This window comes from Chelonoidis abingdonii, chromosome 3 (genome assembly GCF_003597395.2).
Source record: "Chelonoidis abingdonii isolate Lonesome George chromosome 3, CheloAbing_2.0, whole genome shotgun sequence".
Lineage (NCBI taxonomy): Eukaryota > Metazoa > Chordata > Testudines > Testudinidae > Chelonoidis > Chelonoidis abingdonii.
The window spans coordinates 62,379,685-62,406,308 of record NC_133771.1 but is presented as its reverse complement, the minus strand read 5'-3'; the positions used below and the strand labels follow the sequence as shown (position 1 = coordinate 62,406,308).

The 26,624-nt window shown below is 37.6% G+C and overlaps 2 protein-coding genes across 2 annotated transcripts in view; one reads left to right on the top strand and one right to left on the bottom strand.

Annotated features, from left to right (window-relative positions):
* IMPG1 (interphotoreceptor matrix proteoglycan 1) overlaps positions 1-4,169 on the top strand; it is a 99,644-nt gene extending 95,475 nt beyond the window's left edge. Inside the window, exons 16-18 of the mRNA XM_032779814.1 lie at positions 3,346-3,522; positions 3,626-3,804; positions 4,138-4,169. Of these exons, the coding sequence (XP_032635705.1) occupies positions 3,346-3,522; positions 3,626-3,804; positions 4,138-4,169 (388 nt within the window). The remainder of the gene's footprint in view (positions 1-3,345; positions 3,523-3,625; positions 3,805-4,137) is intronic.
* A 13,463-nt stretch (positions 4,170-17,632) lies between these two features.
* MYO6 (myosin VI) overlaps positions 17,633-26,624 on the bottom strand; it is a 124,751-nt gene continuing 115,759 nt past the window's right edge. The window contains 4 exon segments of the mRNA XM_075064556.1: positions 17,633-18,544; positions 20,267-20,485; positions 22,596-22,622; positions 24,704-24,835. Of these exon segments, the coding sequence (XP_074920657.1) occupies positions 18,345-18,544; positions 20,267-20,485; positions 22,596-22,622; positions 24,704-24,835 (578 nt within the window). The 3' untranslated portion in view covers positions 17,633-18,344.

Here is a 26,624-nt window from a genome sequence, read left to right as displayed (position 1 = left end):
CTGCGTCCATAGGTCCGATGGCTAACTCATAGGTCAGAAGGGACCAATATCGATCATCTAGTTGACCATCCTGCACAAGCAGGCCACAAAACCAACCCATACCATTTTATACAACCTAAACCCATGACTGAGTTATGAGAAATCCTCAAAATTGTGATTTTGAAGACCTCAAGGCAGAAGATCACCAGCAAGCGACCCTGACATCCACGCTGCAGAGGAAGGCGAAAAAACCTCCATGGCGATTGGCGAGGCCCTGGACGGAAAATTCTTCCCGACCCCAAATATGGCGATCAGTAACCCTGAGCATGTGGGCACAGATACAGCAGCACCCCAGAAAAGAATTCTCTGCAGTCACTCAGTCCCATCCCATCCAACATCCCTCACAGACCATTGAGCAGACTTATCTCTGATAATCAAGATCAGTTGCCCAATTAAACTATCCCATATAACATCCCCTCCATATACTTATCAGCTTAGTCTTAAAGCCAGAAAGTCTTTGCCCCACTACTTCTCGAAGCTGTTTCCAGAACTTCACTACCCTAATGGTTAGAAACTCATCAATTTAAGTCTAACATTCGATTTCCTGAGCGTGCCATTGTGGTAGCCTTCCGAGCTATCCAATAGTTCCGCAGTCTCCCTCCGACCTTGGAATTCTGGGGTTGAATCATTATTGTCGCGGGTGGTTGGTAATGGTTGTCAGTCATTCTTCTACTGGGAAAAACATCAGCTGACTAATCCTTTCGCGCACAATTTTTCCCTGATTGCCTGGAGAAGCGCCTAGCACGCAACCATGGACCGTTCACTTTTTTTTTTCCAGCACCGTATGTGTACTGGATGCCGCGGACAGAAGGCGATATCCAAGCGCTACACAAGCAATCAACATTGCTTTGCAATGATTGCAGAATGGTTACCGGTCGTCTTGTACCGTCTAATGCCGGAGAAAACTGGCAATGAAGATGAGGTTATCTTCCCCTCTGTATTACCGCGCTACACCTAGAGTGCCCCTGGCTGAAAATCCGGCGGGGAGCAACGCATAAAGAAATTGGGATTGGACTCCCCGAGTCAATCCCTCCCTTATGGTTTCTAAAAATACGAGTCAAGTCCTCCAAATAAGGGGCAAGTGTATTAGAAGGACCAGTGTATCAAGCAACAGCTGCTCAATGTCAGTATTACAGGGGTGCCCCTGCATAACAACCCCACCCGTTGCTTCCGTTTCTCCCCAACCTTCCTGGGCAATTCCCGTGGCAGTGTCTGCCATTGTGTCATGATAATAAAGTGCAGGATAAGAACATTGATTAGTGAAATAAAATGAGGGGGAGAGGCAGCCTCCGGCGCGATATAGTCCAGGCAGGCACATTAAACGGTGTGGGGGAGAGACACAGACTTGCTCCTGACAGTCCAGGCAGATACAGAATCTTTTCTTTACACAGAAAGGGAGGGGGCGAAGCCCCCAGTTGCTAATGATGAAGCTGGTTATTAGCACGTTCTGTCCTATCTACTGGGAGGTAACCAGCATGTTGCACTCGATGTCAACATGTTAGATATCATGAGGAGGTTAATAGTCTAATTGCATCCGTCTACCACCGGGGAGGGGGAGAGGGAAGGAGCGGATACTGCCTTACTGCTGCAGCATCGGTCTACCAGCAAATTCAGTACACATAGGGTACATTGAAGTAGTTCAGAAATGATTCTTTCCTTTTTCTTCACGGGCGGGAGGGGCGGAAAGAAACTGAGGAGCTGTCCCCTGAACCACGCAAGACACTGTGTTTGAACCTAACAGACATCTGGGACTCAGCAAGAATGCAAATACTATTTCAGAAATCTGCTGTGAACTGTGGGAAGCTGAGCCTCAGTACCAACCTCCACCGACGTCATTGAGTACTCTGGCTTTCCCGTTACGCTGTCAAGCAGACGCTGTGTAATCCTGGCAGATTATTTTCTTCAAACGCTTTGGCATATTCGTGTTCTGTAACGGAGCTCTGAACAACAGATTGTCTTCCATACATGATGCAGACTAGTATCTCCCACTAACGTCCCACTGGAGCTCTTATTAAGGAATTTGAGACTGCATCCGCCACCCGTCGCGGATCAGAGCCACGCTGGGCAAACAGGAAATGTAATCAAAAGTTCCCGGGCTTTTCCTGTTTACCTGCCCGCTGCATCAGAGTTCAAGATTGCTGTCGCAGGCGTCAGTGGTGCACTGAGGGATACCGCCGGAGGCCCGCACAACGCCGAATTACTGTGCCTAGTGTGGCCGCATGAAATCGAATTTATAATATCAGTTTTATAAAACCGATTTTAGCTAATTCGATATTATCCCGTAGTGTAGACGTGGCCTTAGAGAACAGAACAGAACGTTGACGCTTGAAGCTCAGATTGAGTTCTGAAGAGACACGGCCGAATTCCCTATATGCAAACTCATAGTAACAGACTTGCTGTATTTTGCAACAATAAACTTAGCTGGGATCTAATGCCCATTATATATCTACCCAAGATCATGATTTTGAAGGTCGGAATTTTGTCCATAGAGTCAAATGGCTTATCATAAATGCAGATAAACATAATGAGAATGCAAGTTTATTAAAAATAATCAATACAATGCCTGTGAATTATGTCTGGTTACATACTTTGTAATGCTAGTATAAACTTAAAAAGCTTGTGCAAGCAAAACCAAGAAAGGTATGAAAATAGCAGATCATTGATACCAATGGAAGTACTTCCAAGTAAGACCTTGGAAAGGCAAGTAGAATTCAGTCCAATGTTTGCTTCATTTTCAAAACTACTTCAAACCTCACTGATTTTCACTTCTGATAATCTATGAACCTACCTTCTCATAGAAAAGCCAGTGGTCTCACCCAACATCTTGGAAGAGGTTTATTTTATATTAGAATAGTGTAGTATAAAGCTTCAGACAGCACTTCTCAAGTTAAAGGTCACCGATGAGCAATGTATAGGGAAGATGTAAAAAAGAGATATGATTAAAACATACGGAACAAATTCCCAGGGCATTCAAGTGCAGGATTTGGTTTGGCCTCAGCATAGAGCTAGGAATCAGCCACAAAGCTCTCTTCTGTATGCAAACTTCTTCAAGATTCGGGGGTGAGGAGAGAATACTTCAGTCTCCAGTTGTTTTATATTAATAATCATGAAGATATATTCTTCCATGTATTATTAATCATGCTGCTTCATATGGAAAGACTCTTTTTGATTAATTACAATGAGAAAACTGTTCTTATACTTGTTGGCAGTTTTCCCTGTATTCTGGGCACAAGTACTGTACTTTGTATTTCCTGTGCCCAGTGTTATTTTTATGTATATTTTTGCTTTTTCCCTCTTCCTGTTTAGATGCCCTGTACGTAGGCACCGGTTTTACCAAGGAGAGCGCTGTGCAAAGTTTGTTCCAGAACCTATACAACCCTTCATTTTAAAAGCGGTGGTTCTTAGCTTATTAAGCCTTGTTTTTCTTGTCATCATTTTAATTGTTAAGATAAGAAGAAAATGCAAAAACCAGACTAATTTGGAGTAAGCAGCACATGATTTTTCCCTTCACATTTTAAAATTAATTTTCAGTTATGTTCCTTAAGTTACAGATTCTTATATAAAACAAAAATGTTCTGCATTATAGAGATCCTGCTCCCAACAACTCTGGCACAGAAAATGCTGTAAGAATTAATCCCATTTTTGAACATGAGCCCATCTCTAGCTTTTGCCATATGCCTTCTAGTTTAAGTGCTTATGTCAGTTCTTCAGAGATCACTAACCAACGAACATTACACAAATATGAAAAAACAACTCAGTGTGAAGGTAAAATGCATGCACATACATTCTCATCCTCTTCAATGTAAGTTTCCCCAAAATAACAACATGTCCACTTTCATGCATAAACTTTACAACTAAATCAGGTTTTGGTTTGTTTGTTTCTGCCTCTTGCCTTAGCCATTTCAGAGCTAAAAATACTAATCCCTAAACTTACTAATAATCTATAATATTTACTGCTGCATAGGTTTCATAATAGAACTTTAGAAATTACCTTTTTACAGCTCTTCTGCATGGCTTTAGTGGTCCATTCTATCCTGATGACTTGCCTAATCATTAGTGTAAGAATTAAGTCTGAATATCCTTATTTTAATATTGTAGGTCACCAGATGATATTACAAAACCAAGACTGACAAGTTAGTGTCTGAAATTATGGAGTTCCAGCATCAGACAGATAAGAAAGGTTTGTGTCTCCATTTTCAAGAAAAGTGTACCATTTAATACTTATTCTTAAGTTTACCATTTGTTGATGTGACCAAGAAACTTCTCTATGTACTAGTTTCATATTTCTTTTGAAGCTGAAAAGAAACATGTACTTTTTTGTTGCAAATGACTTTTCCTTTGGGAGCTTGATAAGTTTGCCACATTCTATTTTGAAGTGCTTTTATGCAATACTGTGCCATTTTGTATGTCAGCTTTCAAATGCAGTAGTCTCTAAAAGGCACTAAAATTGTAACAAACAAAAGAACTAATGTTAATAGGAATAGTGGTCATATACTTTCACTTATTAGTGCAAAGTAAGGAGCTGAGATTACTTAAATTAGGCACAAGACCTTCATGCAAAAGGCATCTAAATTTGAGTTTGAACACTACACTGTATTTTACTTTGTGTGTATCTAAATGTGTGTATCTGTATTAAAATGTGTGACTTGGAGTACAGAATCTCTTGCTTATATTTAACAACAAGATCTAACTAGGAAGAGTAGAAACTTGATTGAGCTTAGAAGTTCTCTCTGTACTGTCAAGCTATGTCTTCCTTCTTTCTCTAGCCTTAGTCCCATCTACACGGGGTTGGCTCTGAGTGCTTCTTTTCCATCCAAGTCTGTCTTGAAGCAGTTCCTCAGAAACTCTGTAGCTAATCAGATCCTTTTGTATGATATCCATCCATCCAGTTTTGGGTCTTCCAACCCCTCTCTTACCCTTCACTTCCAAGTTTAATGCTCTGTTTCCCGTATATTCTGCCAATCTTCTTTTCACATGCCCAAGCCAGCTAAGCCTGGATTCCTTCAGTTTCTCTGTAAATAATACCAGCTTCACACTTCCCCAATTCATTTGTTCAAATGTGGCCTATCATTGTAACTCCAAGCATCTATCTTAACATTTTCATTTCCACGGTATTCAAGATCTGCTCCTCTCTCTTCCTCAGTGTCCAGCATTTTGAGCCATACAAAAATGCAGGCCTAATTACTGTCTTGTTGGTCTTGCCTATCAAACTGAAAAGTATTTTCCTAGCATAGATCACTCCACTCACTTCTCTCCATTCAGTCCAGGCCTTTCCTGTTTTGCTTGTTAAGTTTAACATTATCCTGCATTATTAAACCTAGGTACTTGAACTTCTGTATCTTTGTTGGTGGCTGGTCCCTCTAGACTTACAGTATTGTTGTCTTCAAGGTATCAATATATCACTCTAATGCATCGAGCACCAATATGAACAAAAAGAGGTTTAGTGCCAAACCCTGATGTACTCCAGCTCTTACTAGAAGCGGTTCAGTTTCTCCACATGGCCGAAGTATACAGCAACAGATGACTACTCTCAGAACATGGTCATATAAGCCTTCTCAATATCGATGAATACTACATGCAGGGATTTCCTCTTTTTTCTTATATATTTTCACAAGCATTCTTCATGAAAAAATAGCACTCATTGTTGATTTGCCTGACACCAAGCCAAACTGATTGTTACTGAAGTTGTGTTGGCTTGTTCCTTCAAAATATTCCACTATTATAATATCTCTGAATCATAGCCTGCAAAAGAATAGATTCATTCACTGGATTACCAGGGTAAGGGAGCAGAAAAACTAACTGGTTTCTTTTCACTGGTCTTTGCCAAACAGAGGATGTTGGGGAGATACCTACTTCAGGCTTATTCTCTTCAAGTAATAAAGATGAGGCACTAGAACACACTGATAAAATGAAGATCTGTAAGTCACCAGGGCTGGACTGTATACACTCACAAATTCTGATGAACTGGAAAATGAAGTGGCTGAGCTCAGCTGCTAACAAAAATAAGTCTACTCTTAAATCAGCTACTATAGTTGAGAACTAAAAAGTGGTATAAGTTGTACTTACCTTTAAAGGAGGTGCTGGGGGCAGGGTTATAGGAATTATAGACCCATAAGCTTTACTTCCATACCAGGTGAACAGGTTGAAATCTTAAAACACATGATATAGAAATAAACTAACACAACTTCTCCAAAAGAAAACCATGTCTCTCTGATCTATTAGAATCTTTTGAGTACGATAGTGGGTAAAGGAGACATGATTAACATTTTATTTGAACCATCAAAAATACAAGAACAAAATTCCTCTCAAGATTAGAACAGTTAGATAGTCATGGAGTGAGAGCTGAAGTACTGTCAAAGATTACGAACTGGCTAAAACAACAATAGGAATACTTGGCCAATTTTCACTACGGCTCAAGTTCACAGTGTAGTGCCCCAAGATTCCATGCTAGGACTGATGCTTACTGTATTTGTTAGCGATGTGGAAAAGGTGCTACAGAGAGAGGAGGCAAAATGTGTAGAGGACACAAAATTATTTGTGTTAGTATCAAAGAAGCAGCTGTGGAACTTTACTGGGACCTAACAAAGCTAAAAGAATGGGCAGTGCAAAAGCTCAATTTTACCATCTGGAGAATACATATTCATACAGGCTGGGGTTTTCAAAGGAGACTATGAAGGTTAGACATCCAAATCTTCTTGACTTTCAGCAGGACTTGCATCCCTAAACACTCTTTGGTCTCTGACAATCCCAGCCCAGATCCTTAAGAAATCATTTTACCAAGGCTTCAGAAAAGACCCAACTCCTTCAAACAGGTGAGTGGTAGATAGAGATAGTAGAAGTAAAGGCTGTTCAGTACACCTTAACCATAGTCAAAGATAATTCTGAATTCATAACAGGGTACGTGACAATCCAGTATATAGTGAAGAAGTTGAGACAACTCCTTTAGTGTCTACATAAGCTTGAAAATTGCTTTCACATGATTACCAAGTGAAAGGTATCTGTGATTCCAAAAGCAAGGATGTGACTGCTCAGAAAAACCCTGCTTGTAATCCAGAAATCAAGTGGTCAAATGAAAGGATTCATGACTATGAAGAACCAGACCCTTATTCTGAAATAAAAGATCCGTGCTCAAGATCAAAAACAAGTTAACCTTGGACAGGGCTAACCAATCTGTAAACCACAGACTGAGCTAAGGTGATCAGGATCACATGGACCCTGTTCTTTCTCCCTCAAAATATTCCATAATGGAAGGAAAAAGGGAAAGCTATATGTGAGTCTTGCTCCTCTCTGCAAAAGCAAAATATCTAACACTGATTTTGGGTTCATACCTGCGCTCAAGCAGACCAGCCATTTCATGTTGTGACTTCAGACAAGCAAGACCAAACCTAGATGACCCCATATGTCAAAAGTCAGACCTACAACAGTCCTTAGCAGACTATCCAATGCTCATCTGATTTTTTTTTGCAACCTAAGCCATCTACTAAGTTGCTTTTCACTCCTACCAAGTGTAGAGCTGAAGAAAACATTTCTTTCAAAATGCACCATTTCTGTGAAAGTATGTAACAGGGGAGACAAAGCTCCTTCCTGAATCTTTAAATATATTATCACAGCGTTGCCTGTCAGAATCAGTGATGCCTGCCTTCGGATCAGAAGGAGGAGTGTTTGAAGCAGCAGCACATTACTCACAGCTACAAGAGGTTTGTCTGGAGTCTAAGTTCGCTTGACTTTCAAAGCCCATACATTTTCAGTTGACTGAAATAGACCACCACAACCCAGATTTGAAGATCAATTTCTACCGCTGTGAACAGCATCAGAGGTGAGAAGGGTATCCCTTTCCAGACATTGACTAACACCATCCATCAATAAATCTAATATTTGATCTCCTTAAGAAGAAAGTCTCTTATCTGGACTGAGTACAAAGTTCGATTTGCAAATAAAACTTATGCAACCTTGCAGAAGGCACATTTGCAGCCTTGCAAAAGGTGCAGGAAGTAATCAGTTGTAACAGTTTTAGACAAAACCCCATTTCAGACCTAGCCTTTGAGAGCATTTATTATAGGTTTGCAAGATTCTGTTAAGAACAGGATAATTCTCTTCTGGAGTCCCAAGGAATGACTATAAACGTCCCATTCAAAGGATATGGATCCAAAGACCTCAAATAAAATAATTTAGAAGTGCTAGAACTGAAGCATATGGGATCCTCCTTTGGTGGATCTGAGGATGATTTCTTGGATTTCAAGTGATTTGGCGCTGGATCTGCCTTATGTGGACACAGGCACTTCCCACAAAACAGCAGTTTGGAACCGAAGGTCCCTCAGGGCTCCCCCATCATACACGTCTCAATGTATATTTCTTTTCTCATCTGACTCTGGGAAAATAAACAGCATAACAGCCTTCACCTAAATATTCCAATCACCAGGGATGTTGGTTGGAATTACACAATTTTGAAGAGAAGGGGTGCCACAATTTCTTTTCTGCTCCACATCTGCTAAATTAGACAAGTGGTCTCAAGAGTAACTGAATTATTGAAATATTCATAGGATTTTTTAAAGAAAAGTACAGCAATAGAAATAAGTCTATCTAAGAAAGCCATCTCATCACACAGGTAGGATTCCATTACTACTAGGGGTCATGGAAGGAGAACTGAGGGATCATTAAGAGACTTTTTGGAGAGGGAGGTGGAATGAGAAGGGCTATATCCTTAATTCCAGAGTGATAGATCTGAGGTTTGGAAATTGTTTTGTGAGTTTGTAAGATAAGCTACCTTTACATTGAGACTACATACAGGAAAGTCATGAAGGAGAATGCTTTATTTCAGCTGCTAGAGCTATTATATTTATGGATCCATAAATATTTCATATGCGAATACTTCTTCAGAATATTGTATTTCATTCATTGTTTAATAATCAGGAATATACTATTCAAATGAACATACTATTCATGTACCCTTTCACTGAGATTTTATATAAAACCCCCATAAAGCTAAGCACAACAACCACCACACAACTGCTATAGCATTACCTCTACGCACAACCAAGTAGTTGCAAGTAGGGGACTACTAAATCCTATTTGAAACAATTTGGAAAACAGCTAATATGATTTTAGAGAAACTTTGTCTGCCTGATTACAGTGGTTTAGTAAAACATTTTCAACTTATTTCAGTTTGAGAACGCTTTATTAAAGGACTTCTGTACACTTTTAAAAATGTTTCTTACAAGATTTTTTTCTTACAGGTATTCAGAAACAAGTTCTCCATTATTCAAGACTGGCATTCAGGCTAAACTATGTATATGGGCAAATTTGGGGATTACAAAAAGTTTTACAATTTTGTGTTGAAACTGAAGCACACATCAAATGAAAGTCACTGTTTTGTTAACGGAAAGCTGCAGACACTTTGCTCAGTGCAACAGTATAAAAATTGACTATGAATACAGTGTTAAAATGTATTTATTAAGTGTTCATTGTATAGTGCTTAAAGATTTTAATTAGTTATTTCAAAGATAAGTGATACAAGCAGTTGTCTTGCTGGTTTTACATTCCATTAGCAGTATGAGAACCCAGCAGAAGGAACAGTAATGCAGTTCCAACCTGCTTTTATAAATAGGCATGGAAACAGATTTATCAGTAAACAGCAGTAAATGTCAATTTCACTGTACACACAGAGAAAAAATATTTCCATCAATAATAAACAACATTTACAGACAGGAAATATACAGAAATGCTGCTTGAGAACTTAGCATTTAAGTATATTTACTTTTTATTAGGGCTGTCAAGCGATTAAAAAAATTAATGGCAATTGACTGCACTGTTAATAATAGAATACCATTTAAATATTTTTGAATGTTTTCTACATTTTCAAATATATTGATTTCAATAACCACACAGAATACAAAGTGTACAGTGCTCACTTTATTTTTTTTTTTATTACAAACTGTGATGGGGCAAGGCCAGATGGCTACAGTAAAGTACTGAGAAACAAGTATGTTAAGCCCCAGGCTAAACAAATCCCCCTAGTACCCTGGTAACCAAATGGCAGTTGCTCCAGGTTAATCGAGGCACCTGGAGCCAATTAAGATCTTTCTAGAAGGCAGTAGAGATAGCTACTTTAATTAGAACACCTGCAGCCAATCAAGGCAGGCTAATCAGGGCACCTGGGTTTAAAAAGGAGCTCACTCCAGTCAGGCAGGGAGGAGCCAGAGGAGAAGGAGCGTGTGTGAGGAGCTGGGAGCAAGAAGGCAAGGAGCTGAGAGTGAGAGAGTGTACTGCTGGAGGATTGAGGAGGACAAGTGTTATCAGACACCAGGAGGAAGGTCCTGTGGTGAGGATAAAGAAGGTGTTTGGAGGAGGCCATGGGGAAGTAGCCCAGGGAGTTGTAGCTGTCATGCAGCTGTTACAGGAGGCACTATAGACAGCTGCGATCCACAGGGCCCTGGGCTGGAACCCGGAGTAGAGGGCGGGCCCGGGTTCCCCCCAAACCTCCCAACTCCTGATCAGACACAGGAGGAGCTGACCCAGACTGTGGGTTCCACAAGAGGGGAAGATCACTGAGGTGAACAAATCCGCCAATAAGTGCAGGACCCACCAAGGTAGAGGAGGAACTTTGTCACAAAATATTTGCACTGTAAAAAAGAAATTTTCTTCAATTCACCTAATACAACTACTGTAGTTCAATCTCTTTATCATGAAAGTTGAACTTAAAAATGTACAATTATGTACAAAAATAACTGCATTAAAAAATAAAACAATGTAAAACTTTTGAGCCTACAAGTCCATTCAGTCCTATTTTTAGTTCAGCCAATTGCTCAAACAAGATTGTTTACATTTGCAAGAGATAATGCTGCCCACTTCTTGTTCACAATGCCACCTGAAAGTGAGAACAGACTTTCTTATGGCACTGTTGTAGCCAGTGTCACAAATTATTTACATGACAGACGCACTAAAGATCCATATGTCTCTTCATGCTTAATCCACCATTCCAGACGACATGCATCCATGCTGGTGACAGGTTCTGCTCAATAACAATCCAAAGCAATGTGGACCGACGCATGTTCGTTTTCATCATCTGAGTCAGATGCCACCAGCAGGTTGATTTTCTTTTTTGGTAGTTCGGGTTCTGTAGGTTCTGCATTGGAGTGTTGCACTTTTAAGATTTTTGAAAGCATGCTCCACACCTCATCCCTCTCAGATATTGGATGGCACTTCAGATTCTTAAACCTTGGGTCGAGTGCTGTAGCTATCTTTAGAAATCTCACATTGGTACCTTCTTTGTGTTTTGTCAGATCTGCAGTGAAAGTGTTCTTAAAACGAACATGTGCTGAGTTATCATTCGAGACTACTATAACATGAAATATACGTGGGTAAAACAGAGCCAGAGACATACAATTCTCCCCCAAGGAGTTCAGTCACAAATTTAATTAATGCATTATTTTTTTTAACGAGCTTCATCAGCATGGAAGCATGTCCTCTGGAATGGTGCCCAAAGCATGAATGGGCATACGAATGTTTAGCTTATCTAGCACGTAAATACCTTGTAATGCCAGCTACAAAAGTCCCATGTGAATGCCTATTCTCACTTTCTGGTGACATTGTAAATAAGAAGTGGGCAACAGTGTCTCCTGTAAATGTAAACAAATGTGTTTGTCTTAGCAACTGGCTGAACAAGAAGTAGGACTGAGTGGACTTGTAGGCGCTAAAGTTTTTCAGTATTTTGTTTTTGAGTGCAATTATGTAACACAAAAATTCTACATTTGTAAGTTGCATTTTCACGATGGAGACTGCACTACAGTACTTGTATGAGGTGAACTAAAAATGCTATTTCTTTTATCATTTTTACAGTGCAAATATTTGTAATAAAAAATAAGGTGAGCACTGTACACTTTGTATTCTGTGTTGTCACTGAAATAATTATATGTGAACATGTAGAAAAACATCCAACATATTTAATAAAATTCAATTGGTAGTCTCTTGTTTAACAGTGCAATTAAAACTGCGATTAATCATGATTAATATTTTTAATTTAATCACGAGTTAACTGCGATTAATCGGCAGCCCTACTTTTTATATTTTGACATGCGATGTTGACAATTTGCATTTTAACAGTTATAAAGCTTTAACTTGTTAATCTCAACATCTACTGTCATTAAATAATTGTCTGACCCCAATCCCCAATAAAACTTTACATATTTAATTGTTTAATTCATGGTGAAACGGTCTCTCACTCTGAGATTTCACACTTTAGGATGAAGCAAAATGATTGCAGTTTTCCTGAAAGCAGGCTTTCCAGGCATAAAGAAACATTCTGTAAATTTTACAATGTACATAAGAGATTTGTGTTTATGATTACTATTGGTAGCAAATAGAGTATATACATATATTTATATATATGCACATACACACACACACACAAATAATATATATTCAGTATACACACAAATCTCTCCTAATGAGAGATTACTGGTTACCATTAAGTTTGTGCAGAAGGTATCTCTACAAGCAATGGGCAGCCATACGGATTCTATACGCTTATCACGCATCTGTGCTGAACTGTTTCATAATCCAGATTCAAATATTGATGTTACTTGTCCTATACATGAGTCTGTCTATGCTGCATCAATGTTGTTCAACATTTGGGCATTGTTTACCCTTTATTGTACAACAAAAACTGTAATTAAAACTTAAAAGTGTGGTTCTACTCAGTACAGTGCACTATAGCAACATGGTACCTCTTTATTCAGATCTGAATCTTGTGTGTATTCAGAGTATTATCTGCTATTTTAGTGACAAAAATTAAGTGTTTACTTTTTGACTGGTAGTGCTGGAGAGCCAGCAGAGCAAAGAGTGAGGCGCTTTATTCTGTGTTATCTTGTGCAGTGTCAGAGTAGATGACAAAGTTCCAGTTAGTTACATCTGTGCAAACCATAATTTGCCATGCAGAATCTGTGTTACTGGTGCTCTTGTGTAAGATAAAAGAACCCATTTTAAATCCCAGGTTGAATTTGCAAGGCTGACATAACATCTTTATGACTTATAAACTGAGTATTTTGAGTAGGAAATCATTGAGACAACAAACAGGGAACCCATGATGCTATTTTACTAAGTCACATCTCAGAGTAGAACCTCATTTAAAATATTTTTCAGTGGGCATTGAAAGATCTCTTCCAACAAATGTTAGCTGTAACTGCTGATCATATCACGTAAGAATGCACACAATAGTCTGTTTTTCAATGTATTTAGTATATTTCAATTCATATTAACTTTTCATTAGTCAGGAAATAAAAAAGTCATTCTTAAATGTGTATTTGAATAATGAAATGATTGCTCATGACTGTATTTATCACTATCAAATATTAATTACCAAATACACTTGCTGGATGTAAACCTTTTATATTTCAATAAAATATAATAAAACTGTTTACTTGACAATTGTGTAGGAGAGTCAATCAGTATTTACTCTCATTATCATAATTACATCCTAATTTGATGTTTGGGTCTTAAATTAATTTGAAAATAAAAATGATAAAAACTGCGTGTCAGGCAAGTAGAATCTAGAGTTGAAATAGGGTAGCCATTTAAATCCAAAGGGATGCTTAATATCGCTTCACCCTTGTCCCAGACCTGCAGGAAGACAAACCACATTCCTTGCAAATTGTCTAAGTAGACCACAATTTTAATAACTTATCTCATTTCTGGCTAGTTCCCAGGTAATTTGTACAGTGCAGATCATGATTCCTTGCTTAATCACTCTCACCTGATGGGGGGCTGCCATCAGCCCCCTACTCTTCCACAGCTGATCCCAGCCCATTGTTGGGACCCCTTCTCCAATCCTTTGTACCAGAGTGAAGGGGCTGGAGAAAGGATCTTTTTGCTGTGCCAGATATCAGGAGCTCCAATCCCATTCCCCAGCTGCTTTAGGAGATGCCTTTCTTTAAATCCACTTCCAGCTTATCAGGGACCTAGACCCTCTGTGGAACAAATCCTTAAACTGGACACATGCCACAAGGAGGCACCAGTCATTTTGCTAGGCTGTCTCGCACCAGCCCCAGCTGGGTTCCGAGATAGTTAACAATTTCCTCGGTAACAGCAAACAATAGATCTGCTCCCTGCTCAGGAAGGTGTACCTCATTGTCCCTGAATAACTAAGGTACCAAATACAATAGTTTTGGGTGGGTAATTATGGATCCTCTCCAATCCTGATGAGACACACACCTTCTGGCCTTGTCAACCCAGAAAGGGCTGGTGGCTCCCCATCTTAACATTCTGCTGCAGCATTTCAGACATCCCTTCTGAAGCACCAAGTCAGATTTGTCTTGCCTCGCCACTGAGGCCAAGCTGTGGACCTCCCCGGGAACTGACTGCCTCCCTGTGGTCCCAACGCATAATATTGTGCTCACAGATCCAAACATCAAGTCTCATGACCTGCTCCCCTGTTCCATGTCACCTGCCCCTCCATTCCTGCCAACTCAGAGCTTCAGCCCAGCAATGAACTTCCAGGGGGAAAACAGCCATCCACCTTTGAGTCAAATGCATAATATTGTGTCCGCGGATCCAGTCACCAACTACTGTGACACATTCACATGATTCTGAAGGAAGGGACAAACAGGGAGAGTTTAGCACATATAAACCACAACTATTTTCCCCTACAGGAGCCTCCAAACCCTTCTATGCATTTGGATGCCGCCACTGACAAGCATAACATGTTGGGCTCTTATTCCAAGCTACGCTCTGGATGTAACCAGCCCAATGTTGAATGAATAGGATCCCAATTCACCAGCAAAATCTCAACATTATGTGCTCGTTGACATCATCATAAAATGAAATTTCCTCTTCTGAGGTAACTCCCTTTCCCACGAAGAAAGAGTGGTCTTAACACTAAGCCTGTCTGTATTGCTTGGATGGGGCAACTCTGCTAGTACTATAACTCACCTGGCCATCCCTTAATTGATTTCCTGACACTTAAGTGACTTAATAACTCACTTATTAACACTTAATAACTCATCTACTATATTCCTTTTCCTTCAGAAAGGCCTTTCTGCCTTTTTGATATTTTTCTAAACATGGTCAACTTTTCCCACTTAAACTGCAAGTGTTGGGTTAAAAGAAAGAGATACCAGATAGATTTCAACATGGAATGTATTTATTTTGTGTAATATTCAGTACATCATTAAAAGATCAGTTTAGGGAAAGCTACTTGAAAAATATTTTTAAACAACAAAAACAAAAAAGATGCAAGTGTAAAAAGAAACAGAATCTCACCAACGGAAAGAAAAGGTAGATCCATATTCTTAGGTCATGTGATCAGGAATACAGCCTGGTATGTGTGTTTATTTCTTTTTATTTACTATCATGCTACATGTGAAAAGTCCCAGCTACTCTGGATATCAGGGTTTTAAATCATTCAAACACACAGAAAAGAGCCAATGTTTTCTATTCATTTTCCTGTTGATGTGTCAGGTCAGAGCAGTTCAAATTGCTCCTTACTGCTAGATATCAGAAGCAGCATTAGCCAACACTGTATTATCCACATAGCAACTCCTTATCACCAGTGAGATAACCAAGTGTCTAATCTAGCAATCAGCTAATGCAGAGGACTGGTAAGTAGTCCATTGTGGTCTCAACCCCAAACTTGATTCTGATTTGAGAATTGACTTCTGCTGTACTAACAGGCTCAGCTACCAGCAGCCACTTCCAGCACAGACCTTTACCGGAATGCATACTGTCCTGTCAAAACTGGGAAATTCTGAACTTTAGAAATTTTTCTCTGGCTAAAATTAAGACAAGAGCAAGTACTGAGAGCAACAGGAAGATGTGGGAAATGTGTCATATGACAACATTCAGCCACCAGTTCCATTTAAAAGAAAGATTTCTTGGTTATCTCAGACCCATTGCCATGATATCTGAGTGACTTACAAATATACTCTGACATAAGAATCTTGAATATGCCATACTGTATAATAAAGGCTAGTTTCCTCCCGATGTATAACCATAGTTACTATTGAGGGAAGTTACAGGTATGCATCCATAGAACACTTCTAAATGTGTTAATATCAGGAATAAATAAATACAGTGTGTTTTTTAAAACTCTTTATAATGTACCAATAAGATCAAGAGACTACACGTAACTAGGCAATAACTAAAATTCAGACAGACAAAGAAAAGGGCGAGCATCTGAACTCCAAGACAGTTCAACACTTCCTTAAATGTGTCTATTAAATGCCACAGTCTCTTATAATGTTTAGGATTTCCAAGAATCTGGTGACTGGAGGCTATGAGATTCTGGTCCTAATTCAGCAATGTACTGAAATAAGTGCTTAACTTCAAGCACACAAGTAGTACCACTGAACTCCTGTAGTTGAATATATGCATGTGATTGAATAAATTGCTGAATTGAGGGCCTTATGCATGCATCCTTCATACTGCAGTCAATAATTACAGCTTAAGAAAAGTGTTGAGTGTGGGAAGAGAAAGGGCATTTTGAGAGCCTGACCAATGCCACCACATGACCCAAGAGCGATGCGATACTTACCTTGAAAGAAAAAACACCCAGACGTATTCAATGTTCAGTTCAGAGACACTGTCAAATCACTTGTGTAGTGGATTCATAAATAAATAACTAGCTCTTTACTAAAAGATTTTCACACTTATTACAACATGGAGTGTATTTCTGATAACAGACTGACTGTGGCACACAGACAACCTCTACTCTGACAGTTAAGAAGTGGTCTCATCACTTTTTCTTACTGCACTATTGAACAATGAAGGGAATTTAGAAACTAAAGTTTTCAGAAAAGATTTCAACCTTAGGATCCAGAGAGGAAATCAGTTCATCTATACAGACATATATAGATAAAGATATAGAAACTGAAGTATGTAAGCTCTGTTCTTAACTACTAGAAAAGAGAATATTTTGCTTTCAAATGATGCCTATTTAATTTTAATTAGAAGGCATCAAACTACATCTCTCTTTTTCAAATGTTTAGCACTGAGATATAAACATCAAGTTTTAATCTGTTGATATATGGCCAGCATTAGGAACAGTCGGATAAATAAATAAAAGGCAGTTTTCATGGTGTGAAATGATCATTCCTATACACAAGCATTTTAATTGTGAAGCAAGGGCACTATTACATAAAGCTAGAAACCCTGAAGGGAGATTAACTACAAAGAGATCAGAGTGATTGAAGTAAAAAGTCTGTTATTACTGTAGACCAAAAAATGTAGCCGTCTGAAGTAGCACACTGTAATCAGGCACTCCAGCAATGCGTTGCTGGGCAAGACTCTGATGCCAACTAACAGAAGTACCAATGTGTGTGCATGGATTAAAGTAAAAAGGGTCTCTGAAATTCAGCCCTCTGTATTCTAATAAGCTATACTACTACTGAAAAAAAGGAAAAAAAAACATTTCCCTTATGCTTTCCTTTACTCTTAAATGTATCTAAAGAATTATCTTAGACAATTTTTGCATCATATATTTAAATTACACCACCTGGGTAATTTAACTATTGAAGGACTCCCAACAAAGTTTTGTCAGAAAAATATAATTGGTGTTTGTTTGCAAGAAATCTGTTTGTTTTTTTTTAAAAAAACAACAACACAAAAACCAAAGATCCTAAAAAAGAAAAATGCAAGCCTAACTGTGCAGTACAATCTTTGAGTCCCTCCATTATTACACAATACTTCCAATACGTATGTGCTCTTCTTAAAACATATACAATAACAATGTCAGTTAAACTAAGAAACAAGGTAAGAAATTAAAGATTTCCCATAAGTTTCTGAAAAAGTCAGTACATACAGATGTTGAGCAGCTTTCAGATCAGGACATAAAATGTCTTTGATCGTACAGAAGTACTGTACACTCCAACTTCTTTGGAGAAGAAGTTAAAGCTAAGGCCTCACAATTCCAGTTATAAGATACATTGTACCCTCTTCACTAGACCATCCTTGAAAGAGGATTTTATAAAAAGGAATTTGTACTGGAGTTTATCCTAGTATATACCCTAAGTACAATAGTGTTATTTTACAGTGTTAGCATTATAACAGAAGCTTTTGAGAAGGATGCAGCATACAAAGAAAATGCAACAAACAGACTTGACTGAAACTTCTTCAAGGTCCATAGAATTAGTGAGTTCACTACACAAATTAAACATCAAAAATACAAATTAAACTCCCATGATTAATAAAATCTGTTCACTTTAAATTAAACATCTCTAACACAATTACAGAATGTTTAAATCCTCTGTTGCATAGAGGAACTCTTCCCTTTATACCATGGTAAGAGTTCTCAACTCTAATATCAATGTGCAAAGTGACTATTTTAATAGGCTTTGCAACATAGCTGTTGCATAAGTAGGGCGAGCTTGTCTACTCTTAATTGCATTTTGAAGATATTGGATGCCTCCACAGCGCTCCCAAATCTCTTCAAACTGTCTCGGCAAAATTTCAGCACCACGCTTTCGAGTTAAGCCAGTCTCTTCCAGATTTAGTTCACACATCTCCATATCATCCTTCCCTGAAATGGTTAAAGCAAAATTGGTTTTACCAAACCATTTACATGGTTCAAGATCCCATTAACAAAAATTACACATCTGCTTTATCTCTTTTTCCCCTCACTAAAATGTGTACGATTCTTTTGAGAGAGACAATGTTTTACTGTAGTTTACAAACAAACATCAGTGCTATGAGACCAGTTTGATAGTCCAAGAGACTGAAGTTCTCCTACCCATTACATAAGGATAGCATGGACAGCTGCAGTATAGGCTAATACTGCATATTTCAACTGACTTGCTAATGTGCTTCAAAAGTGAACAGGCTAGAATACCTGCAAGGGTTGTCAAGAGTTCTCAGCCTGCAGGTCTTTCCTGCGGAGATCACTGACAAGGATGGTTTTTGAGATGTGGGCACCCTGTCCACTAGGAAATTATTAATCAGTTTGTTTCACATAAGCCACTGAAATGCTATTGAATTATCATTATTCAACTTGTTCAGATCTGACCAAGTGACCCAGAAGTTAAAGGTTTTGTGTAACACAGCCAAAAGCTGAATCAGCCAGTCTCCCACACTAAACATTTAAAATGACATCTGTCAACTGGTATTACCTATGCGTACATTAAATCCAAATACATGGAGAATGCAGCTAACCAATTTTTTTTTTAAAACTGTGCCAGGAGGTACATTAAACAGTGTACCCATAGGAAACAACATTATGTCTCTCTCTCTCAGACACACACACACCCCTACCTTATACATGAAAGAGGCAGCAGACAGAGAATTATAGAATTATTACAAATACTATTATTCCTAATTAGCATAGAGAGAACAAACTTAGCTGCTTGGAAATGCACGCTGACCATAAGAGAATGCACAAGTAACCTGGGAAGGCTCTTCACTAGGGCCTTGTCTACACTACTGGGGCAAGTGGACCTAAGTTACGCTTAGTTTAAGTCGACTTACTGCAATGTCTACACCGCGCTGCGTCGACTTACCTTACTTTTCTCATTCTAGTGGAGTACCAGAGTCGACCAGGGAGCATTCTGCGATCAATTAAGACCTGCTAAATTGACCCCCCGCTGAATCAATTGCAGCAACTCGATCACCGGTAAGGAATGTTTCAACAAAAGAGCGGAAGGGTCTAACTGATTGCTTTACTTGGGGTCAGGAAATAATTTTCTCCTGGGTCAGATTTGCGGAGACCGTGGGGGGTTTCACCTTCCCCTGCAGCATGGGGCATGGGTCACTTGCAGGTTTACACTAGTGTAAATGGTGAATTCTCTGTAACTTGAAGTCTTTAAATCATGGTCTCAGGACTACAATAACTCAGCCTAAGGTTGTGGATCTATTACAGGAGTAGGTGGGGGAGGTTCCATAACCTGCAATGTACAGAAAGTCAGACTAGATGATCATGATGGTCCCTTCTGACCTTAAAATCTATGAGCTGATAAAAGTAGCCTCTGGGCCATGAACAGCAAATGAAAGGGCAGCAGACTGAGGACAAGGTGGCGATAGGTGACAGAAGTGGTCTCCCAAAAATCCAGGAAACATTTATAAACACATTGTTAAATATAGAAGTATTCAAAATTGTAGATAAATGGGTTTATGATCTAATTTCTGACTTTTTAAAATTATCCTATTATAAATTATTGTTCATAATGGAATGATATATTGCTTAAACCTCTCCCCACCCCCAACTGCTTTCACTGCTACCTAAAATCAAATGTATAGAGAATATACCAACCCGCTACAAGCAGAATAGGTGGCTTGTCAGGATGAAGTTCCATTTGTCGAGCAATCCAAGGCCCATCAAAATGTGCATACCACCAACCTTTCTTCTTGTTCTGAGGATCTTTATACTGGTCTGCTGGGCGAATGAAGGGAATACGGAAGTAACGCTGTTGTCTGTTTATTTCAATCTCCTGTTGCCTGGCAGACAACTGAGCTGTTGGGTTCTGTTGAGCTATTTACAAAAAACAAAGTTACAACTGCAGATAAAACAGCAAAAGCAGCCCTTAACCCCTAAACGCCGCCTTTTTCACGTGCAAAAATCTGAAATATTTCCTCATCATATACATTCATTGATTAATTAAATTAAATTAATGCTAGAAAGCAGATGAGCTAAACCCACACAACTCAAAATTTACCCTCTTGCGTTTTCACAGCTAGAGCTCTCGGGAAGAGCTAGAGTTGGCCTACTTGGTAGTTTTCAGTGCTATGCTGTCTGGCTTTGAGCATGTCTAAACAATGGGGTGGCTAAAAAGCCACTCTGGTTTAGAGTAATAGTGAAGATATACTGCTTTTTATCCAAGCCTTTACAAACAAAAAAACAAAGTATTAAGCAGCAACTAGTCTATATTACAGTCTATCCCTTCACAAAATCAAGTCAGATCACAGAGAAGCAATTTTAGATATAAGAGGCTAAAGTAACATTGTACTAGCTAGAGAAAGATGTTCTTTTGATAACCAACAGAAAAATCTTGTAATATCATTAAAGACATCTAGTGTGTTAACAGAAATGCTGATTATTGTCCATTTGTTACAAAACACTCACCAAAAATTGCTTTCTGAAATGTGCATTGAACTTACAAATTAGATTTACTTTCTGAGACTCTCAGGGCTTGTCTCCACTTACCAGGAGAGCGACACGCAGTAAGTTGACTCCAGCTAGGTTATTCACCTAGCTGGAGTTGAGTAACTTAGGTTGACTTAGTATAGACCTGCCCTCAGAAAATATTTACTGTGTGTCATTAAAATCAGCCCACTTAAACAAAATTTTACATGAGACAAACATATTTTTAGCCAACTTGTTTCTTTTTTTTAACAAGTTCTGAAAGCCAAGCTGATGTGATCTTCTAAACAGTAACCTTAATATTAATATATATTAGTCACTTATAAAGTAGCAAATCTATACTGGACCTTTAATAAAATTAAAAGATGGCAGTTACATGTAATGTATTTTTTTTCAGTTTCATAAACAAAACATTAGTAAACAGAATAGCAAGCCCCACTTGCTATCTCTTCTATTTGTACAAGACTAGAATGGTTCATTAGAAAAGGAACATCTGAAAAAAAGGGCCTGAAATGTAAATGTTAGTGTCTGAAAATTATACAGAAAACAAGATTTCTTCATGTCCACATAAGGAAAACAAGAAAAACTTTTCTACAGAACAGATTTTTAGTAATGTTTACTACATATGAGTTATCTGTGGACACCACTTTTATACACTAGCATTGATAAAACATGTTCTATATGAAAGAATAAAATTTTGAAATTATTTATATTAAACTGCATAGAACTTCATGAATCTTTGTAAATTGCCTAAATGTGCATCACAGCACACTGAAGACACACTACTATAAAACACATCTCTGCATTAAAACAGCAATCAGTAGGTCTTGTTTCTATCCTTGTGCATATTTACATCCAACAGCAAATCTGAAGGATAGAAATTCTCAGCAGTCAGCATAGCCTTCACTTTTCAATGCTAGATATTTTGACACATACAGAAATACTTCATTTTAAAAAAGAAGCCAGCCCCTAACGTTAGTTTTTGTTCTATGAGAACAGCTGCTATATTAAGTTGATTGCAGAGTTTTGCTACAATAGAAAAATGTATACAAATGTAATAATAAGAGTAGAATTAAAATAATAGCATAGCATTTCTTGAACTAAAAAATGAGATTAACTTACATCAACAAGGTGTTTTTCCCCCAACACGTAGGATCTCATTATGAAAAGAAATTCCAAAAATATACAACCATTAGAGAAACCAAGTGGGTGAGGTAAAATCTTTAATTGGACCAACTTCTGTTGGTGAAAGAGACAAGCTTTCAAGCAACACAGCGCTCTGGTAATTTAATACATACAACCATTAAGTGTCCACATGTTGAGTTAATGTTTTTTGTGGTTGTTTTTGTGTTAAGTAGAAAACAGTGAATTATTATTTTTGATTGGTATACTTTGATTCTACATACAAACGTAGCAAAACGCTGTTCAACTGAAGTTAGTATAGAGCTTATAAATGTTCCTATTTATTAAAGTTACCTTACATAACCATCTCCCCACTTACTTGAGTTGTTGAAAAATGGTTCAAAATCTGTAAACAAATATTCCATATTGAAGGAAACATAAGAATGCTGATGCTGTTAAAGATAAACTTTACGAAATACTGAAAATGCATCACCAAACCAGATGACAAACGGAGATTCCACTTGTAATGGAAAAGTTGGCATTGAGATAATTACCTGCATTTCTGTGCTATTTATTGACAAGAAGAAAATGTTTTCTTTTATTATGTTTCACAAATCTATGGTTGCTTATAGTCTAACTGGGACATACATCTGAAATTGATATTTCAGTGACATAGTCCCAGTCACAAAAAACAAACGAACAAAAAACAAAAACAGTGGTACAGGTGTACTCAGCTCAGATTGCAAGGATAAATCTTTGTTAGTTATTTCATGTGACATATTTAATAAACTTTTGACATTCTTACATGGAAAGAAAAATGATTCCTAGATATTAACAGAACTGCGGCAAATTAAAGGAAGAGATGCAACTCAATTTTTTTTGGCACTATAAAACCCAGTAATTCTAATCCCTTCTCTGAACCAGTGCTAATTTAACATGTTCCATTTCTCATGAACATTAACATCTAATTACTGGACAGTTTCCATAAAACTACAATATACTGGTGGGTGGATAAAAACGGAAATATGTGTCATTTGAATCATGTATTCAGTGACATCTAAAAGAGTCATAGCACAAACACCCCAGAAATCAGGTAAATAATTATTCACTATATTGAAGGTTAGTTATAATAAATGGAATTGAAATGTTCATTTAGTGTAATTACTTACAATAACAACAATTTATTGTGACACTAATATGAATTTCTAAAGGTCAGTATTATGATATTACTACATTTCTCTATCAACAGCAATGATTCAACTTCTATAAAGAAATATGCCATATTTTAAGAAAATGAAGGAAAAAACTATAATGAAAAACTAGAGTTGCTATAAATTTGATTGCTGTGTGGTTTATTCACTCAAATACAATACAAATGTGGGTCTCCAGCAGAGAGCCATAAGAGTTGCGCACACACATCCAAAGGTACAGTTGTGCTCTTTATGGCACATTCGTCCCATTAACACCAAATAGTGTTATATGCAATCTATGAAAATACACCTTTATCATCCATCTAATCTCTTAAAAAGCACAAGCATTCATTCATTCTCATGAGTGCAGTATTTGAAATTTCACATAGTGAACACCATTTCTGAGACCAGCAGGATGAGAGTCACATACCGAAACAGACTGTAAATCAACTGTCATCCCATTTTCACACATTTTTAATATTAAAGTTTATTGAACAGAGTTAAACTGTAAAAAAGTTAAGATGTTGGTTAAAATGAACCAGCAGGGAACACAAGCAGTTGCTGGATAAAAAAAGGTTAAAAAAACCTTGTCTTCAATATATTTTTATGTCATGTTCATTCTGAAAACAATCATACCATGGAGCAGCCACCAGCTAAAATTGTCTGCTTTTTTATTAGTATTTCAGCAAGTAAAAAAAAAATAATTAACAGACACTGTTGATTCAGATACAGCAGGTTGACTCTGAGGATAATTAGAATTTCTGATTTGGTCTATCTACCACAGAGAATTGCATCAAGCAGCAGAATTCAGAGAGGGTTCTCTTCCAACAATGACCTGATTCCTAAATAATCTAAACTTTTTTTTTTTGCGTGTGTTATAGGATGTAGCTGAAGTAGCCTCTAGTAAGGTTTTATGAAGAGTGCTCTTCGTCAGCTAAGCCTTAAGTATCTCTCTGCCCAGTGGTTAACTTTTAACAAACTGCCAGCACACAAAATACCAAATCTAAAACTATTTCTAATTTATAGCAAATGTGATTTAGTAAATATGATTGTTTAGAAAATAATTTTAGTTAACTTATACTGGATCTTATGAGTAACACTGTATTTTAACTGCAAACTATTTGTCTTAAAATCTGTTTACCAGCGTATTTTACCTACTTTCATACAAATATTTAAACAAAATAACTCTTTTCTTCAACAGAGAAAAATATTTTTAAAATAATCTGCTTGTTTATTCTATAAATATTTCACTTGAAAATTTTTTCCTATTTATTTAAAAAAAATTAACTTTTCTCACCATAGTCAGTGACTGATTTTGGAGCACGCTGTTCTGTTTCTGTATTACGTTTCTTATTCTTGGATTTCCATGCATGATATACTTTTAGTCGCCTGTGAAACTCTTCTCTGCAAGCTGCCAGTAGTTCAATATCTGTCTCAAAAACAGCAGGGAAGGACAGAGTGCGAAAAATCAGAAGACAAACCTATTTATAAAACATGTTTATATATATTTGTTACATAATTTTAAAACAAGTTATAACATTACTTACATTGTAAGAAATACAGTTAATTGAAAGCTTGTAACAAGTGAGACACAATTCTAAACTGAGCAAAGCAGGCAGATAGGTGCTATGAAGGCTTATTATATAGCTCTGCACAAGCACCACAATATGGACCTTTGGCATTCCTGATTGCAGCAGGACTGACAGATGCAAGCAGACTAGGCCCTATCTTTAACACTACCCATACATTACTGAGTAATAAATTTGTGTGTGTCAGTCTCTTACATGTGAGTTGGAGTTTGTCAAAGTCACACACCACACTTTTATCAGTTCAGTTGAGGTGGAATGAGCAAGGGAGAAGAGGAGGAATGGCAAGAGACTGGCTTCACATCACACTTGAAAGTGGATCCAAATGCTAATGAGACCCTCTTCACTGTCCCTCACTCGCATATTCTTCTCCTTACTACAGTCTTAGTGTCTTAATCCAAAAACTCAAAATTTATAAAAGAGAAGTCTCAAATTTAAGGCTAACTCAGTGGTTTAAAAACAAACCTTGAGAATGGATTGATTTCTATCCAAGATATCCGAGGAGGAATGAGGCATCTGACAGATGCATCCATTAGCCTCAAGATAGATATCTTTTCCAAGAAATAAACCAATTGTTCATAATTAACAAAGGGTAACAATTATAATAGAATATAAAGGAATATTACAGATTAGTTCATCTCTTCATGATACTGAAAATATCTAAGTATTATATAGATAAGATGTAGCTTCTGAGAAAATTAAGCAAAGTTACAACGTCAATACGTCTAGATTGATTTTGAAATTAACTCATTTTTAATTTTGGTGAATGCAAGAAATTACAGTTATAAATTTAGAAGATCATACAAATTCAGGATAAAACCACATGCATTTAGTTCCATTTCACTGAAATATAAATTATTTTCAAACAATGTCATTAAAAATTTGTAGCAAGTTACTCCTGACTGAAGTGTATTAATTTCACAGATACAACTATGAGTATAAAAGGTAACATAACAGAATTGGTTTCCTCAAAGGGAAATGGTATATTTGGTCTCTCTTTTGGGAAAAAATCATTCAACTTAGTTTTTCATCTGAGACTAAATTAGTGAGTTCAAAATTCTGTCCTGATGAAAGAGGCAATAGATTTATTGTACTATTGGAACACAATCCCAAGCAAACACAAACTTACCACAGGAAGTATTGATTGTATCACGAAGTTCTGCATATTTCCACTTACTAAGATCATGCTTCTTAGTGCCAGCCGCAGCTTTTGTAGCTTGAACTGCAGGACCCCTACAGTTATAACAAACAATAATAAGGTTCAAGGTACAGAAAGGAAAGGAGAGTGAGAAGAAATATTAGTGACAACAGGACACGCAGGTTGCACAATCATCTCTGTGCAATACACATTACATTGAAAAACATGTTCTAAGAGCTGAATGCAAAAAAGATAAGATAAAATTCACCTGTTAACTTCCAGCAGCATAATATATCTTTATTGTAACATATTGGCATTATTAAAAAGAAACTCCAGTAGANAGGTAACATAACAGAATTGGTTTCCTCAAAGGGAAATGGTATATTTGGTCTCTCTTTTGGGAAAAAATCATTCAACTTAGTTTTTCATCTGAGACTAAATTAGTGAGTTCAAAATTCTGTCCTGATGAAAGAGGCAATAGATTTATTGTACTA